We start from the raw sequence: 19,050 nt of genomic DNA, 5'->3' as shown, positions 1-19,050 counted from the left end.
TGAATGTCCCAAACTGACCACACGGTGTTGCTCTAACACCGTTTTATAAGCACATTAGATGAGGTTTCGGCTGGTAACATTCAATCACCATTTCTGCAGCCAGACAGTGGAAGCAAAGTAAAAAAAACTATTAACAGGAGTTAATTTAGGCAAATGGCATGTGAGTGAAGAGTAAAATCATTTCATGTGTTTGTTCTTCTGCTCCACTGGAAAATGCAAAATACCAAGATGAGCTGTAATAGCACAGATTTTTCAAGATCTCAATGGTGTTGTTTCCATCTCCCTTCAAAACTGGTCTTGAGTGCCTCAAAGTCAAAAGTCCCAGCGATTTTAATGGTGCTCTCAACATTAGTATTTTAAACCTCAACTACCCACCCGGAGAAATAAAAAAGCAAATTGAAAGAGCCAGACGAATACCTAGAAACCATCTACTTCAAGACAGACCCAAGAAAACCAACAATAGAACACCACTTGTCATCACCTACAACCCCCAACTTAAACCTGTCCAACACATTATCAATAAACTACAGCCTATACTGGAACAGGATACCATACTCCAAGAGGCTCTGGGAGACAGACCCATAGTCTCCTATAGACAACCACCTAACCTCAAGATGATTCTTACCAACAACCACAGGACATACCACACTAATACCAACCCTGGTACCTTCCCTTGCAACAAACCCCGTTGCCAGCTTTGTCCACATATTCATTCTGCTGATACCATTATTGGACCTAACCAAGTGAGTTATAAGATCAAGAACACATATTCCTGCGCATCCAGAGATATAATTTATGCTAACATGTGCCGAAAGTGTCCGTCTGCTATGTACATTAGACAAACATCTCAGACACTTCGCCAAAGGATTAATGCCCACAAAACAGATATCAGACAAGATCACAAAGAGAAAACAGTTTCTTGCCATTTGAACCAGCAAGGACACTCTCTCAATGACTTAACCACCTGCATTCTGCTACAAAGACCTTTTACATCTGCACTTGAAAGGGAATCCTCTGAACTGTCATTCATGTTAAAATTCGACACTCTCCGGGAAGGAATGAACAAATACTCAAACTATCTTACCCATTACCAAGATAGCTTCCCCAATTATCACCTCTAATACCATTAGCTCACAGACATCCCACTCTCCCCACCTCTAATATCAATTCACAGACACTTACCTTCTTTCCTTCCCCCCCCTGCATCCCCCTCCTGTTCTGAAATGTGATTTGTCCTTTTCATATTTGTTCATTTTTTTAATTGTATCCTTTGGTATATATGGTTGTGACTATTTTCTTCCACTATTTGATCTGAGGGAGTGGGTCTGGCCCACGAAAGCTCATCACCTAATAAACCATCTTGTTAGTCTTTAAAGTGCTATATAGTCCTGCATTTTGCTAATGTTTACATGACTGTAATGCGTAGTAGCCTCAACCAGGAACAAAGCCCCCTGGGACCAGCAGCTAAACATACAAAATGCCAATTCACTGTTGAACTCTCATGCCTGTAACTGGTGTGTAATAAACAAAAGACAGAGATGCTCATCTGAAACAGGTTTGCCTCGACTGGAAAAGTCCCTGATTCTAAGATGAGCAGAACCACTAATCTGCCTTGGCTCACGTCTGGGTAGACCAGGGGTGGGTGATAATTTTTGATGTGGGGGCCACTCCAAGATTTTGGAAAGAGGTTGAGGGCCACACTCTTCCAGGATATTAATGGAGGAGTTCCGGGGTCCGGGATGGAGGTTGGGTGCAGAAGGGAACTTGGGTGCAGGGGATAAAATGGCGTCCTTGGCCTCTGTTTGTCAGAGGCTGGAGAGAGATGGCAGGAGACAAATCGCTTGATCATTGTCTTCGGTCCACCCTCTCTGGGGCATCTGGTGCTGGCCACTGTCGGCAGACAGGATACTGGGCTAGATGGACCTTTGGTCTGACCCAGTACGGTCGTTCTTGTGTTCTTATGGGGTACGGGATTGGGGTACAGGATGGAAAATGGGGTCTGGGAGGGAATTTGGGTGAAGGAGGCAGTTGTGACCCAGGGCAGGGGACTGGGATGCAGGTAGGCTTGCCAGGTGCTTTCATCAAAAATCCCGAACATGGCAGGAAAAAAACTTGGTTGAGGAAAAAAAAAAAAAAAAAAAGGTTGCTGTGTCTTTAAAAATCCCCATGTGCCTCGTTCCCAGCACCCTTTCCAGATGATATTTTCTGCTTGTTTGTTTTTACTGGATGGGGCCTGAAATAACTGGCTCTCCGGGCGAAAACTGGACACCTGGCAACCCTAGATGCAGGATTTTGGGATGTGACCTAAGGTAGGAGGGGATTGTGATCCGGGCAGGAGATTGGGGTGCCAGATCTGGGAGGGGGTATGGGTGCAGGAGGGGGCAGAGATCTTCTGAATGGCCAGAGCGGGAGGCAGAGGCAGGCTTTGGCGGGGAGGCACTTACCAGCAGAAACCTGAGGCAGACTATCTGCTGCAGGCTGCTCCACATAACTCCACTCCGGGTATGAGAGGGAGGCGGTTGAGGAGGGAGGGAGAAGGCTTCCTACACTGCTCCTGCTTCCAGCAAAAATGCACAGCTCCTATTGGCTGGAAACTGACAGACTGGCCAACGGGAGCTAAGAGATTTTGCTGAGGGGCGGGAACAGCATGAGAAGTCTCCCTCCTCCCACTCCAGCTCTCTGGAACAGAGAACAGCTGGCTTTTTAAAGCTTGAACTGTTCTCTGGCTAAGGGTACTAGTGAGGCAGACGTGGGCCAGATCTGGGGGTTAGGTGGGCCAGACCTGGCCTGCTGGCAGCCTCTTTCCTACCCTGGACACTTTCTTTGTGTGTTTCTTTGTGTGTGGAGGTTAGGTCCATCAAAGGCAATTAGCCAGGATGGGTTGGAATGGTGTCACTAGCCTCATTTTGTCCAACGCTGAGAATGGGCAACAGGGATGAGATCACTTGAGGATTCCCTGTTCTGTTCATTCCATCCGGGGCACCTGGCATTGGCCACAATGAGAACACAGAGAACTGGGCTAGATGGACTTTTGGTCTGACCCAGTATGCCTGTTTTGATATATTTTTATAGCACAGGATCTTTAGTTTTAAGACACACGCTCAAACATTGCAGCTTGGTGCTTTTATAGCTCAAATATAGTCTATGCACCATCAGAACATAAGAACGGTCAGACTGGGTCAGACCAAACGTCCATCTAGCCCAGTATCCTGTCTGCCCACAGTGGCCAATACCAGATGCCCCAGAGGGAGGGAACACAACAGAGAATCCTCATGTGATCCCTCTCCTGTCACCCATTTCCAGACAAACAGAGGCTAGGGACACCACCCCTACCCATCCTGGCTAACAGCCATTGCTGGACCTAACTTCCATGAATCTATCTAACTCTTTTTTGAACCCTGCTAACGTCCTAGTCTTCACCACATCTTCTGGCAAGGAGTTCCACAGGTTAACTGTGTGCTGAATGAAGAAACACTTCTTATTTGTTTTAAACCTGCTGCCTATTAATTTCATTGGGTGACCCCTAGTTCTTATATTGTGGGAATAAGTAAATAACTTTTCCTTATTCACTTTTTCCACACCAGGTATGATTTTATAGACCTCTATAATCTTCCCCCTTAGTCTTCTCTTTTCTAAGATGAAAAGTCCAAGTCTTTTTTATCTGTCTTTATATGGGACCCATTCCAAACCCCTAACCATTTGTGTTGTCCTTTTCTGAATCTTTTCCCATGCCAATATCTCTTTTTTGCGATGAGGCGACCACATCTGCACTCAGTATTCAAGATGTGGGTGAACCATGGTTTTATATAGAGGAAATAAGACATTCGCTTTCTTATTTTCTATCCCTTTTTAATGATTCCTAACATTCCAAACCCCAGAAGTATTTTAAATTGTTCTAATTATTTGAATAACTGCCTTTGGCAGGTTTCTGTGACCTTCCTCTGAAGTAACTGGTGCAGGCAACTGTCAGAACCAATTATCAGAAGGGTAGGCATGTTAGTCTGAATCTGCAAAAGCGACGAGGAGTCCTGTGGCACCTTATAGACTAACAGATTTATTGGAGCATTTTTTGGCATGCGTTTCCATCACACCTCACACCCTGGCCCAGGATGAGAACTTTTTAATCACTACCACCATATAAACAAGATCAAACAACCACGGAGTTAAGTGAAAGACACTGAGGGCATGTCTAGACTACATTTTAATTTTGGGATTCTTCCGACGGCATTTTCGAAAGAGGATCTTTCAAAAATGAAAGTAGTCTGGGCACGTTTTTTTTTTTAAACCGTTTTCCTAAAAAAGGGAGGTTTACGTGGTTTTTCGAAAAAGGTGGGGAGGGGGGTTTCCCGAAAAAAAGTGCATCCAGACTACTTTCACTTTCAGAAGATCCTCTTTCGAAAATGTGATTGGAAGAAGATATGCAGGAATTTGCATATCCTCTTTTGAAATTAAAACGTAGTCTAGACGTGCGCTGGTAATTGGACATATAAACCCTTTCAAGTCTTCTGAAAATCCCGAGCCACCTAGCGTGGATTGCTTAGGCTGACGCAGTGACCCTAAATTAAGAGATGATGCTCTCAGATGATAACTCACTCTACAATAGTCAGTCCTTCGTCGTCGGACTGAGTCATCTCGTCTTCTGACTGGTCGCTGAGCAGATCACAGGGCAGGAGAGAAGAGCTGTCTGCTAACTCTAAGACCGGGGCGATGCTGGGCCGTCGGTTACCTGAGCCATTTTCAGCTGGCAGGGTTAGTTTGCTGCTGTTAGCAGGGCGGCACTCTGTGTTCTGCAGGTCCATGGCCACTGTACCTGGAAAGGGAGAGGAAGGACGAACAATATAAATAGCAATAAATAAACGGACCAATAACAATTCTTCCACTGCCTTACCCAATGGCACTGCAGGGAAGAAAGAACAGGAAGAACATCTGGTCACACTTTGTAAGAAGGGTCAACTGGACTGTATAAAATTGGTTACCTCTTTATTAAGTCAGCTATTTATCTAGCTATAGCGTTTAGAAATGTGTGTCTGTCAGTGAGTCTGTTTGTCCTCCTAAACCGTCACAGCGAGGACCAACGAATTTGGTAGGCAGCTTCCTCTTATCCTAATTTAAAGCAACGCTCAGGTTTGGTTGGGCCAGGAAAATGGGATGCACCTGGAATCCGATGGTTTTCCATCACATCGAAAGGGAGGGGCTGCGAGTGTGGAGGACAGCTATACTGCAGAGTGACCACTGGGGGGCGGGCGAGGCCACACCAGCAAGTGAGGAGGCAGCTGAGGCCTGCCATCTTGCCAGCCACTGGACCGAGGGAGTGGTCCTCCTGCCCCTAATCCCTCCCCCCAGCCCTCGGCTGCAGTGCTGGGTGTGGGGGTATCCTGCTGGCCACTGGCCCCACCACTGCAGCCCCAACCCCAGGACCAGCCCCGGGGCCAGGCAATACAGCTCCACCCCCTTCCCCCCAGAGATGCTGGGAACCACAGTCCAGTCCTCCTGCGAGTAGTGGCTGGGGGACTGGGAACCATGGCCAGGCCCTGGTCTTTCCTCCCTGTGAGTAGAAGCTGGGGGTGGGGACAGGCAGACAGTTCCCCTCCTACCCCCCACCAGGAGCCAGTGGCCGGGGGGCTGGGCTGTGCAGCCCCCATGCCCCAGGAGGAACCACTACTTCCCCCTTGGGGGGAACTGGCAGCTGGGGCAGACAGCCCAGCCCCCCCCTATTAATTTCATTTGGCGACTCCTAGTTCTTGTGTTATGGGAACAAGTCAATAACTTTTCCTTAGTCACTTTTTCCACACCAGTCATAGTTTTATCGACCTTTCTCCTCTCCCCCCTTCGTCTCCGCCTCTCTAAGCCGAATCGGTCTGATTTATAACAGTCCTGGGACAGCATCCCCCAAAACTTGAACCAACACCTGACTACATGGAGAACACTTACACGTGAGCTCACCCGATTCGATGGCAAAGGGATATCGACTTTGTAGTCGAACAATAAACATGTCAACACATTAATGGCTCGTTTCGCTACTTGGCACTGCTCACAAGATAGTCAGGACAGACCACGTCCTAGAGATCCCTCGTGAGTCGAGTGTCAGTCTGACATATCGGGGGTACGGCTGGATTTATAGGTGGAGTGAGGAGGGGTAACCTCCTCCCTCAATTTGACCCGCTGATTCAAATCGCTGTTTTTCCAACTCGCTGAATTTCCCAGCTGGCACAACACATTTTCTGACAATATTTGAACTCAAAATAACCCCGGTTTGACTGGAACATTTGAGGGCAACCTCTGTCTCCCAGAGTTTCAAACATGGGAACAGTTCCGCTTGCTTGCCTGCTTGCTGGTCGCTGCTTCTGAACAGTCTAGCCCTAAACGCTGGGTTCAGCGAAAGCCCATCCTAACATACAATGGGAAAATATCACCGCCCGGCAGCTGCTCCCCTCTTCGCGTGGCCTGGTTTCTAAGCAGCTCTTCAGCAGAACTGGTCCCCTTTTGGATGCTGCAGTAGTAACTCCATAATGGAGAAAACAGCCACTGGCATTATGGGCTTTAACAAATATTCTATTTTTCCCCCTGCAAAATCTGAGCTGTCAAACGACCAAGCTTTTGGGCGCCATTTTGTTTATCGTGGGGGGAGACACCGAGGAATTTAGGAGCAGAAGTCCCACTGGCCTTCAAGCCTCCTACATCCCTTAAACACTTATGAATGACGCTCTTGCCACCTGCGTTCCTCACCAAAAAATCCTCAAACCATTAAAAGACGGATGTGTACAATCGCTTGCGTTCATAAATACACCCCACATTCCAAGCCCTCTGAAGACCGTCCATGGTCTTGTTGTTGAAATGTGGATACACCTTTGGCCACTCCAAACACCAGAGCCAGGGGCCAAGGTGATTCTTACAAAAATGACTAAAATGAGGATTTTTTTTTAAACCAACGGATGAGTCATAGCTCCAGGAAAATGTCTAACACCTGGGAATTTCAAAGACACAATAAGAATAAGAACGGCCATCCTGGGTCAGACCAAAGGTCCATCTAGCCTAGTGTCCGGTCTGCTGACAGTGGCCAATGCCAGATGCCCCAGAGGGAGGGAACACAACAGGAAATCCTCCCGTGATACTTCTCCTGTCACCCATTTCCAGACAAACAGAGGCTAGGGACACCATTCCTACCCATCCTGACTAATAGCCACTGATGGGCCTAACCTCCGCAAATCTATCTAACTCTCTTTTGAACCCTGTTAAAGTCCTACTCATCACCACATCCTCTGGCAAGGAGTTCCACAGGTTGACTGTGTGCTGAGTGAAGAAAAACTTCCTTTTGTTTATTTGAAACCTGCTGCCTACTCATTTCAGTTAGTGACCCCTAGTTCTTGTGTTATGGGAACAAGTCCATAACTTTTCCTTATTCACTTTTTCCACACCCATCATGATTTTATAGACCTCTACCCTCTCCCCACTTAGTCTCCTCTTTTCTAAGCTGAATGAGACATCACAGGCAAACTACCCATGCCAGACTCATGTGTCCCTTACCCTTTTATGTTCAAGTGGAACACTTTGTATCTTTCCAAATGGCCACTCAAAGCCTGGGGGCGTATCCAAATAATAGCTTGGATGGGTTGGGTGTCGCCAGTGTCTGGAAAGGAGATTTAGGCCTAAACTACAAGGTATACAGTGGCACTGCGACACTGATCTAGGTATCCTGGCCAACCTCCTACACGAGAGGCAATTTATATCGCCTGGCAGCCCACACGCAGCTGTGTCTCGGAGGTGGTGAACGTGCTGCTGTCGACATGGCCCTCTTTCCGGGATCGTGGGCTGTGAGTGCAGCCTATAGTTCACCCCCGTTCACGTTTGTGAAACACGGTGACATCGGCTGAGGGAGCTGCCTAAGGATGCTCCGAGCGGAATTATTAACACCGTCTCTGGATGAGGCCCAGCCCGCGCCCCGCTCCACGCTGCTGAAGGCTCTGAAAAACCACATCAAGGGTGACGTTCCTTGAGCTTTGCGCTTTACCTTCTCAAAACTTCACCTTTGCCAAGTCTCCCAGCTGAAATCCCTAGCAGCAGGGAGCTGTTAATCCGGGGACATGAATCAGTGAGGTTCATCGTGTCTCATGTACCTCCAGCAAGCCTAGAACTTGCTCCAATTCCATCCCCCCCCCCAATAGCCCCCCTTGCACCCACATCCATTTTGTAAAAATAAATGTGGCTCATCGTTTGGCACCAAACCATGCCAGGCCAGAACGTTGCTCTTGAATGCTGCCTTCCATTGACTATTCCACATGGAGCATTTGGGCGAGAATTTCGACCCACATAAGAGCGTTAGGCACGCAATGACTTTCAGCAGGACCCAGGCACTTTTCTTCCTCAGTTCCTTTCAGAAATTCTAACCCTGTTCTGCTAGGTACTTTGGCCAAGATGTTCAGGCACGATTCTAGATTCTGCTGGATGCCTCTGGGGTTTTTTGGGTGCCCAACTTGAGAATCCATACAAGGGCCCGATTTTCTGAGGGGGGGAGGAGACCCCCAGCACTTTCTGAAAATCGGTCGCCTTTAAGGTCCTACCTACTCAAACTCAGCTGTCCCTTTTGGAAGTCGGGACCATCGGCTTGTCATCCATCTTTGTCAAAACGCAAATATTTTGGAACCGCTACCAGGGTGGAGAACGCCACAGGGAACGAAGCGCAGGAGTGCAGCTCGCTCCCTCTCGTTGCTAGCCAACTAGCTGCATGCGGAGTGACCTACTTGCAGAATATAATGTCTCTCTTTCTCTCATCTGACTTTTGAAAAAGCCCCCTCTGAGAACAAGCCAAGTAACCACAATACCAGCCAGTCCCGTTCAGCGAGGAGCGTTGTGTCTTGCTGCCGGGAGAATCTTCGCAACTTCACGAGTGTAAAAGGATAAAGGAGTTGTCTGAATTGCCGGCTCCTATTGTACCGGGGCTCAGGGCCGGATTAAGGCATGCGATAGCCGGGCAGCTGCTCAGGGTGCCAACCTATGGGTGCGCCCCTTACAGCTGCCATCCGGCACCGCGTGCCCGGCTCCCGGATTGCAGGCTGCAGCAGCTCGCAGAGGCCACCCTGCAGAGGCAGAGGCCGTGTTAACCCCCGCAGCGCCGGCCAGCAGTGCCCTTCCCCCCCCCCCCCCCGGCTGCAGGGCCCTGTATGCCCCTGTATGGCCAGGCTTGGCCCGCCCAGGGCAGCCTTGGCGCTGTCGTAAAGGACCTCGGCCTGGCCTCGGGGGTTAACGTTTGCCTCAGAGACTCACTGTGGCCCTCCACGTAGCCTCTCCACCTTCACTGGAGGCCAGGCCCATGGCCTCCTGAGCCCCCTTCCTCACAGGCCAGTCAGTGGGTTGGGGCGAAACCCCCCTAGTCCCAGTCTCCCCTCTCGGGGGCAGTGGCATGGGGAGGGCTGGGGGCAATCCGGGCCCACCCACCACTCCGGGTTCCAGCCCAGAGATCCTAAAGCAGTGGCCACAGGCAGCGTTTCCTCCGCTCCCTGGGCCTCCTCCCCAAACGACCCCTCCCAGGGTCTTCTGCCTGGTACCCAAGCAGGCCTTTCCTGCTCCTCCCCAGCGTGCTTCCTCACTCCCCCGCCTTAGCGCCTCTGCCCTCTCCGAGGGGAAGACATTTCACCCGGCCCCAGCAGGTCCTCAACAGGCTGCCTGATGAGCTGGTCTCTCTTTTGCTTCTGGCCTGCTCCTAATTGGCTCAGGTGTCTGGCTCCTAATTGCTCTCCAGCAGACCGAACGCTGGTCACTCTGGGAACAGAAAACTACTTCCCCATTTGCCTGAGTTTTTACCTCCCATCACGCTACCGTAGCCAGCTGGTCTGGGTCTGTCCCAGGACTCCCGGCTTGCCGGTGAGCAATCCAATCACTAGCCTTGCACAGAGCCAAGAACTGCTCTTGTGGGACCCCCTGCTCCTGATTCCCTGGCTCCTGTCTGAGACCTGTCAGGTAGCCAGTGTTTAATCCATTCATGCCAGATTGATTCTGTATCGCTCTGAATGATCCCCAATGTGGCGTGAAAGCCAGTCAGCTGCAGAGCCCCGGCTCTCCCTGGAAGCAGCCAGACAGCAGCTGGGTCGGGAACAGAATCCGAGGCGGGAACGTTCAGCCGTGTACGGAGAGCTGCGGGTTTACAGCGGTACGGATCACCTGCGAGCCCTAGTCTCTTGTGCTCAGGGCGGAATCCAACCAGGACAAAAATACTTCCTCCTGCCATCATTTTGTTCCACCTAGGAGAGAGGAACCGGGCCAGGCATTTTTCACTGGGAATAATTCAATATCGCACACAGGGATGAATTTTGCTGGCAGGCTTACAGCTCATACAGACCTGGGAGGATGAATTACAGCCAATACAGCTGAGCCCGCTCCTGCTGTGAGGTTAAAAAGCCATTAGCGACCGAGCTTCCCTTCTTACTGCAGAAAACAACTGGAGCCTCATTACAGAAGCCCTAGAATTAATCAGTGGAATATGGAGGGACGGCCCCAAGCCAGCAGGGTACTGCTGAGAAGCTGCTGTCTGTCACCTTCCGCAGTAGCAGCAGGCCAGGAGAGCACCTGGCCAGCTTAGGGAAGGGAGTAGCCAAAATATAGACCAGGCAGGAGACAAAGTCAAACTAAGCTACACAACTCCAGATACAGGAGCAGCGTAGCTGGCGTCGACGTACCTTAGGTTGAATTTCTGCAGCGTCCCCACGGCAGGAGATCGACAGGAGAAATTCTCCCATCAACTTCCCTTCCTTCTCACAACCCAGGTTATGTCTAGACTGCTGCTTTTTATTGGAGGAAGGTACGCACATTGCGGAGTGCAATTTGGGGTCCGAGGAGAGCTCGGGGGAAGGCTGGGCACTAAATGTTTGTAGGGTTGCCAGGTGCCTGGCATTTTTGCTTCCTAGTCAGGGAAAAATTCAGAGAATACCAGACATCTCAGGTGTCCAGTATTCTCTGAATTTTTTTACCGGGCAGGAGCTGAAAATACCGGCCTGTCCAGGTGAATACCCGACACCTGGCGACCCTATCCATGGGCCCCCAGACCACGTCGGAGGAGTCTTTCCTGGCAGTAGAGTAGTAGAGGCCATGAGAGGCAGCAATAACTCCTAATCACCATGCCTAGAGAAGCCGATCCCTGGATCTACCCTTCCCATGGGCGGTGGGTGAAGGTAAGTCCAACCCTGCCCCCGGCTCCACCCCTTCTGCTCAGGCCCCACCCCCAGCCTCATGGTGGGGGTGGCACATGGCCTCAGCCTCTCCAGCACCACTAGACGTTCTGGGGGCAGAGTGTGGGTGGGGCCAGTGCCTTCCCCCTCCTGGCATACCTTGACTCTTCCAAATTCCCACCATGCCCCCCCCCCCAAGGGATCTTTGCAGAGCCCAGGTCGCTGCGGCAGAGAAGGCAACATGGCCCTAAATCCTCCTCTAGAGCGAGGAAGGTGAAACATGGGGCGCACCTCCCGGTTCGCTGCCTCTCCAGCATGGGGAAGGCAGCCAGCCCCATGCCTCGAGGCTTCTCTCCCAGCCTCCGCTCCCAGCACGAGTAGGAAACAGCTGGGAGCCTGGGGCTGGCTGTGGCAGAACCATAAAACCCGTTAAGAACCTGCTTCTGGCGTTTCACGGCTCAGAGCAATTTAAAAACAAATGGGCATTGTTCACGGGGGAATTGCAGGACAGCTGCATTCCATGGCTCTGTCCCAGCGGCGTTTCTCCCCCTGTCAAAGCAGAAGGCAAGGCCAGATTTTCTTAGTGATTTCACTTCGCTGTTTGCTGGGCACTGGCTGCTTTCCCAGCAGGGAAACGATGCAGGTGCCTTTATAGAGCTATCCTCCCCTCCCCTCCAAATCTCCCACACTACGCTGCTTGCATTAGCCTCAGGAAGGAACATTCATGCCCATAAAGCAACTTCAGGGATTCCCTTTGGGCTTGCTTTCGCTCCACGGAGGATGGCCGCTGCCGCAATCAATCTTCTGGAGTTTGACGTAGCGGGTCTAGTTAAGACTCACTAAGTCAAACTCAGAGAGCACCCCCGCCAGTGGCCAGGACTCCTGCTCTTGCGAGGAATAAGGGAAGCTGATGGAAGCGTTGCCCCCATCAACCTCCCACTGTGGGGATACCGTAGAGCTCGGCGTAAGACAAGCCCACTCCAGTGGCATATTGTACGGATTCTACGTCGCCGGAGTTGCGAACCTTAAGCCGAGCTGCTGGGTCTAGTGTAGATCTGGCCTCTGTCTGGGGACTGAAGTTGAAAACCAGGAATAATCTGTGCAAAAGGAAGTGAGAGACGAGTTCCCTTTTGCTTGCCAGCACCTGCTCTGGGCTATTTCCAAAGGGGAAATCCGCAGACATCTGTTGGGTGACGGCCCATGTGGGATTCCATCCCCGACTTAATTTTCAGCTGTTGTTTTCCCCCCATCCTTGCCTCTGTTTTCCTTGTAATAAGCCAATGTGCCCAGTGCTACTGGCTTATTTATTTTCCATCTGCACCGCAGCAGAGTATGGGCTACCCTTCGGCTCCAATTGAACCCAATTTGCCAATGAGAAACGTGTTCCTTTTCGCAAGAGACCAAAAGGGGTGGCACTGGGTTCCTCGCAGAGGGGACACGGCAGAAAATTAATTTCCCCCGGGACTCCTCGGCTACTGACAAGACAGCAAAGGGGGCAGAGAGGTGTCATCCAGGACAGCGTGGAAAGCAGCCATCTCTGTGGCAAAGAGACACTGGTAACTTGGAAAAGGGAGAGGGCCCTTCATGACCACGGGTGACGGAACGGCACAGAGCGTGACAGCTTGGATCGGCAAAGGGATCGACTCGCTCCCAAGCCCAGTTGTGCCAGTGACATCAACGGAGGGTAGCACTTCAACTCCTGCAAACTATAGTAGAAGCAGTTCCCTGGCTCTGTCATACTAGTCAGACACGATTAGCCATTAGCACAACCAGGAAATGCTCGGTAGCCGGCAGTCCTAGCTCTGAGAGCTTTTGGCCAATATTAGCTAAGCCCCAAGCTCTCTCAGAAGCAGGTGGTATTATTTCACTGTACAGATGGTGAAACTGCATGCATGCTTGCAAATGCCATGGCCACAAGTCTTGGTCAGTACAGCTCCCACCTGTGATCGCAACCGCGGAGGAAACAGCGTACACATGTCTCTGAGCAGCATTATGAACAGGGCGGTTCCAGGCCATAAGCCATAGAGAAGAGCAGTACTAGAGGTGAATGACTGCCTTTGTCAGCGAGCAATGCAGCTAGGTCAGGGAGGTTAAGTGACTTGGCTAAGGTTGCCCAGCACATCAGTGGCAGAGCAGGAATCCAATCCAGGAATCCTGGCTTCCCATTCAGTGTTCTAACCATTGGACAGAACTCCCTGGGACCACTGCAAGTTGCCTGACTTTTCCGCTTTCGTAACCATTCAGATCCAGGTTTGAGTCTCGGGTGAAGTTTCTGGTTTCGTCCAACCCAGAGGAGCTGGGTCATTGGGGTTAAGCAGGAAAAGGATCACAAAGCACTCATGCTTAGCTGTGCAGGTGTTTCACATCCAACGTTCCCTCTAATCTTTCCCGTCCAGGTGTGGCTTTTCCCTATCTGCGTGCGGAATAAATTGTTATGTGCACCAGGCCGTGCCAACGTGCACCACCAGCAGAAACAAAAATGCGGGCATTCTGCTAATCAGCGGGCAGCATCTAAATCTCTCTTGAGCAGCTGCACAAGCACACAGCTTACAGCAGTAGGGGGCCACCGGCAGCCCCTATGTGTGGCCCACGAGACATTTTATTTACAGTTGTCCATGCCCAGGGTTGCCAGATTCTGATGGCTTCTATCTGCATAGGTTTTCCCCCACGGGTGTTACTGAAGCGACCCCGACGGAAAGCCAGGGTACATGAAGTGAGGTGCAGGCTGCTTGCACACGCCATTGGCTGGGAGAGCCGCACGCTCCCTCTGGCAGCCAATCCCAGCGCTGCTACGGTTCCGTCGGCTCCGCCCACAAATTCTAGAGACGCCAGCGCAGTGAGCAAACCTGCCCTGTCCCGGGAGACCGTGGCCCTCACCAAACCCCTTTGAGCATCGCCAGGCTTGCCACCAGGGGACTCGGCAGGCGTTCGAATACCTCCGCCTGCTCCTTCCAGCAGGGGGTGCTGCTCCCCTCCTCGGAGGACTCACCCATACTCGCGATGATGCTGTGAACAGGCAGCCGGGACGGTCCATCGTACAGCCCTCTCCCTGCAAAGCCTTTCTTCTTCTGCTTCTCCTCCTGCTTGAAGATGAAGGCGGAGTTCTCCTCCTTGGTGATGTTAATGTAGAAGCAGGTGTCGGACGCCGTCATGATGTGCCGCGGGCCAGGGTTCAGCAGGATGCTTTTGTTCTCTTCCCGCCTGATGCCGATCAAGCAGACGCCATACCTACGGCAGGAGAACAGGTCGAACCTCTGTAGTCCGGCACCGTCATGTCCTGACTGGAGCCGAACTAGAGAACCTGCAGACCCATGGGGGGTCAGTATTGTCTAGCTGTTCCACTGTTCCTGGGCACTGAGAAGATGTGGAGGGGCCAATCAGGGCTAAATAACAGCCCAGAGCATCGAGCGCCAGGACTGGTGGCTGTAAACTCACTGTATGGGACTGCGGGAAACTTGGCCGCACCCGTGGGAAGTGGACTCCCGGCTAACTAAAATCATGCCGGACTATGGATGTTGCCGGACTAGAGAGGTTGAACCGGTGCAATGGGCCATTCAAGGCCACGCGCTAGGAAAGACTGTGTTTTCTTGTACAACACCGCAGAGGGGCATCCTCTTTCTTCCAGAAAGGCCTTGAACGAGCCTCAGTGAACGTTTCCCACCAGCGTGGCTGACCCAGCCCGTGGCAAATGGAAGCAAATGCAAACTTTGCAACGCGCCCCGCCCGGATGGGAGGCAACGGAATGACGCCAGTCCCCACGGCCCTGCTATTTACCCAGAGAGAGGAAACGACCACGGTTACCAAATGCCCCCAGGGAACCGCACGCCGGGGATTCAAGGTACCGATCAGGGCGGGGGGGAGAGCGGGGGAGGGGCTCTCACTTTTTGTGGGCATGGAAGGCAGCGTAGGTGAAGCTTTTCCCTTCGTATTCCATGAAGAACTTGCTGTCCCCCATGCGGATGTGGTACACTTCGTTGCCTGAGCAGCGCCCGTACATCCTTTGCCACTGCTCCGGAGACTCCTGGCCTTCTCTGCAACCAGAGGAACAGAGCCAGCGGGGTAAGGGCCTTCGCTGAGCTCCACCCCCACAGTGCTCCCTCACTAGGGCTCTCGCCCATCCCCGTGGTGTCTGGGCACCCGCTGGCCGGCCGGCCCATCGCAAACAGGGGAGCCTTATTCCGGTGAAAGCTATTCTTGTGGGAATGATGGGCCCAGTCCAGGTGGGCCCTTCCAAGGACGTGTCAGTGGGGAAGCTGGCAGCCACGGAGGAGACTGAGGGGGGAAGTGAGGGGCTGAGGCCTTCAAAATCCAGGCCCTCCACAGCGAGAGGTGGCGCTGTGTTTGCCACCGCGGACTAAGCTGCACATCTCTGCTCCCTCACCCCACCGCTCCCTGTGCCGTGCTGACTTTTGACCACAGCCTCCCGGCCTGATGGAAGACCCACGCTGCGCTCTGGTGTCGTCCTGAGCCTTTGAGAAGGGCCTTTGAGTACGGAAATACGCCGCCAGGCCATAGGGCCCACGCTCGGCAAAGCAATGGGGGAGACTCCAGAGGGCAGGTGAGCAGCTACCACAGCTGGTACTGTAATTATTATTGAGCATTGGCATTCTGGTAGCCTTTTTGAGACCCCAGCCACGAGCAGAGAAGCACTGTAGCAACATATAAGTGACAGTCCCGCTGTCTGAATGGAAAAGTGCGGAAGAAAGGCAGCATTGCCGTCCCCATTTGACAAATGGGGTGGGGCTAAGTGACAGCACCATGGTCACAGAGGAAGCAGTGGCAGAGCCCTGAATAGATGACCCTCCCTCCTCCTCTCTGAGCCTCTTTAACACAAGAACATCAGACCGTGCTTTCTCTCCAGACAGATTTACGTTCAGCTAGCTCTGGAGCTAAGCTTTGCAACTCAGCTCCCCCTCCCCCCCCCCACTCTATTTTTAACCCCACGCAAGTGTCAAGAAGCGCCGAATGTGCAAAACCGTTCCCGCCGCAGGCAACAGAAGGGAAAACAACAGCGCTCACTGGCCCCGGGAGGTGTGAACCAGCAGGGTGATGAGCGTGGAGGTTGCTGGGCAGACGCAGTTCAAGGCCAGCATGGCGTATTTGCATTCTTCTTCGCAGACCACGTGATCTGAAATGAAGAGGAGAGGGCCGTTACCCCCCTCTAACCCTGCTGGCATTTCTCTGATGCCCACACCTCCTACAACTGGCCATGGATGATCCAGTAGCTGCACTGGCGGATCGGGGTGGGGGGAGGGGGGTACACAGTGCACACAGCTGTTTGAGGACACGGGAGACGGCTTGTTTTCTGTTCCCGTTCCCGTGAAGTCAGTGCAGATTGATTTAGCTCGGAAGGGGGGCTGCAGGGGAGAGCGTCTTGTTTCCTGTGTGTGCCACAGAGGTTGTCAATTAATCAAAGCCCAGCCTGGGGGAGACACGGGGAGCAATGAAAACTGGAATGAATGCAGGGAGGGAAAATAGGTTCACAGAATGGAAATCTGCCAAGGCACAGTGTGGGGAGAGGGATGAATTTCACATCCCAGTGCCTGGTTCCGATTTGTTCAATGAAGGGCGAGGTATCCCACTGACAGCCTAATGAACGGTATTCAATCTCAAGTGTTCGCTATAGAAAAAATGCATCATGCTCGAAAAAAAAAAATCAAATCTGGTAACCTACTTGAATGTAGGCCCAGTCCTGCCGCTGGTCCCACAAAGGTCGTTTGAGGACAGAGAGAGGGCAGAATTCACGATTCACATTTTGTAAATGCGTCGCGGGGATAAACAAATGCTCCGAAGATAAGAAAAGCCCTCTCACTTTGTTACCATGCCCCTGGTCACAGATTCTAAACTGTTCTGTGGTTTATAAATTTAGAGAACCCACTTGTGGAACTCCTTGCCACAGGATGTTGTGAAGAGCAGGACTTTAACAGGGTTCAAAAAAGAACCAGATGAATTCATGGAGGTTAGGTCCGTCAATGGCTATTAGCCAGGAGGGGTAGGGGTGGTGTCCCCAGCCTCTGGGAATGGGCGAAGAGGGGTGGATCACAAGATAATTTCCTGCTCTGTTCATTCCCTGTGAGGTATCTGGCTTTGGCCACTGTCATCAGACAGGACACGGGGCTAAATGGACCTGGTCTGACCCAGTCTGGCCAATCTTAAGTGAGGTTCAGACTGGTGGCTGGGAGGAACAGGGTGGTGAATAGCAGCGACTACTCAGGCACATCCCGAGACTGGTGGTTGCGTTCAGCATTACGCCTCCCCTCGGGATTCTGGGGGTGAGCCGGGCACCCAGACCTGCTTACAGCAAACTCACCCGCAAACTTGACATGAAACTTGTTTTCAGGCTTTAGAATCTGGACGTAGAGGGGGCAGTTGGGAGCAAAATCCTTCACAGCCCAGGCTCTCAGGATGGTCTGATGGTCCTGAGGGGAGAGAACGGCAAAAGCAGCAGCATCAGCATCCCTCCGGCAGCTCGATACGTCCCCTCACCTCCATGTTGGGGGCTTCCCTCATGGGCACCAGTGTCCTGTGCCCCCAGGGAAACAAGCGCAGGCTGGCTCAGTGGGAAACACCCCACCCTGCTAGGCTGCCCCCCAGAACACATGTAGCATCTGTAAGCGGAAGAGGAAAAACAAACAAAATTCGGGCAAGGACGGGGTGAGGAACCTAAGGCCCAGAGGCCGGATATGACCCCTGGCTTGCCTGGATCCGGACCCTGAAGCTCGGGGCTTCCCCTTCGCATTGGGCAGCCCCCTCCCCCACCCGCAGTCTCCTCCATGGGGCTGGAGCACCAGCAATTTCTCCCCGCTGTGGGGCGGGGGAACCCCAAACCTCACAGGCCAAAGTCGGCAAGTTGGGTCCGGATCCAGCCCACTGGCAGGGGAAGGAAGTGGCTCCTGCACCCCTTTCTGCCCAAACCCGCACGCCCAACCTGCTCTGGCACCCCCCCACACCATCCCGCTCCTGCACCCTCCCTCCTGCCCAGACCCCAAGCCTGCGTCCCAGCAACCCCCCTCCCACACACTGAACCCCTCATTTCCGGCACCACCCTAGAGCCTGGGGCCCTACAAAAATCTAATCACCCTGCCCCCCAGGCTCTGAGGTACGAGGGGAATGTGGGGAGGGTCTGTCTGCTTCTCAGTCGGGGGCCACGGCAGTGAGGTTTTGGCTTCCCCCTGGTGTGCGGCTCCCGACTGGTTTTTCTGTGGCTCAGTGGCTCCTGACCCAAAAGAGATTCCTCACCCCTGGGCTAGGATATTCCCTCCCCCCCCCCCCGCAAGCCGGACCCCCCTCCTGCACACACAGCTCTCCTCCTCGACCCCACGCCAGTCAAATTAAGCTGCGTCGCGGGCACGAAGAGCAGCTGTCCCTGATCTGCTGTATCCACAGAACTTGCTAAAGGCCCCGTGTTGGAATCTGCGTCGCTCCCGGCCAGCTGGGCCGGTTACTCGCCCGCCCCATGGGATCGGATGAGAAAATACGCCAGAAATCTTGGTAAATCGTAATTCAGACTGAACTCTCCTGGGTACGGGGGGAAGGGCCGCCCCACGCTGACCTCGCTCTGTTGCCGCTATTCAAGGGCCGGTTTCTCCCTGGCTAAGAAAACAGACCCTGATTTTCACCCTGTACCCCAGTGAGTCCTTCCCCGGCACCCCTGCTCATTCTCCCAGGCACCATGCCTCTCGATTAGCTGGTTCTCGTGATGTATTCAAACAGGATCGGCATTTCCCTCCCGAGGTTTTTGGAGGATGCTCTTGAATTAGGGCTTGGACAATTGGCCTCTTGCTCTTCCAGCACAAGCCTCTGCGGCCAGCTCTGCGAACAGCCGGCCTGTCAGCTGTGGTGCCACTTTCTTCCGGCAAGGGTTTGAACTGACCCAGTAATCGAGCAGCCT

The 19,050-nt window shown here is 52.5% G+C and overlaps 1 protein-coding gene across 9 annotated transcripts in view; it reads right to left on the bottom strand.

Moving 5' to 3' along the window:
• The window catches only part of KCNT1 (potassium sodium-activated channel subfamily T member 1), a 231,694-nt gene that overhangs the window by 39,980 nt on the left and 172,664 nt on the right, over window positions 1–19,050 (bottom strand). For all 9 annotated transcript variants that reach the window (XM_075905515.1, XM_075905514.1, XM_075905517.1 and 6 more), the window contains 5 exons: window positions 17,470–17,578; window positions 16,179–16,287; window positions 15,041–15,190; window positions 14,149–14,387; window positions 4,594–4,810 (listed from right to left, as the gene is read on the bottom strand). In XM_075905515.1, the coding sequence (XP_075761630.1) occupies window positions 4,594–4,810; window positions 14,149–14,387; window positions 15,041–15,190; window positions 16,179–16,287; window positions 17,470–17,578 (824 nt within the window). The remainder of the gene's footprint in view (window positions 1–4,593; window positions 4,811–14,148; window positions 14,388–15,040; window positions 15,191–16,178; window positions 16,288–17,469; window positions 17,579–19,050) is intronic.

Source organism: Pelodiscus sinensis, chromosome 22 (assembly GCF_049634645.1).
Source record: "Pelodiscus sinensis isolate JC-2024 chromosome 22, ASM4963464v1, whole genome shotgun sequence".
Taxonomy (NCBI): domain Eukaryota; kingdom Metazoa; phylum Chordata; order Testudines; family Trionychidae; genus Pelodiscus; species Pelodiscus sinensis.
This window is presented reverse-complemented; position numbering and strand designations above follow the sequence as displayed.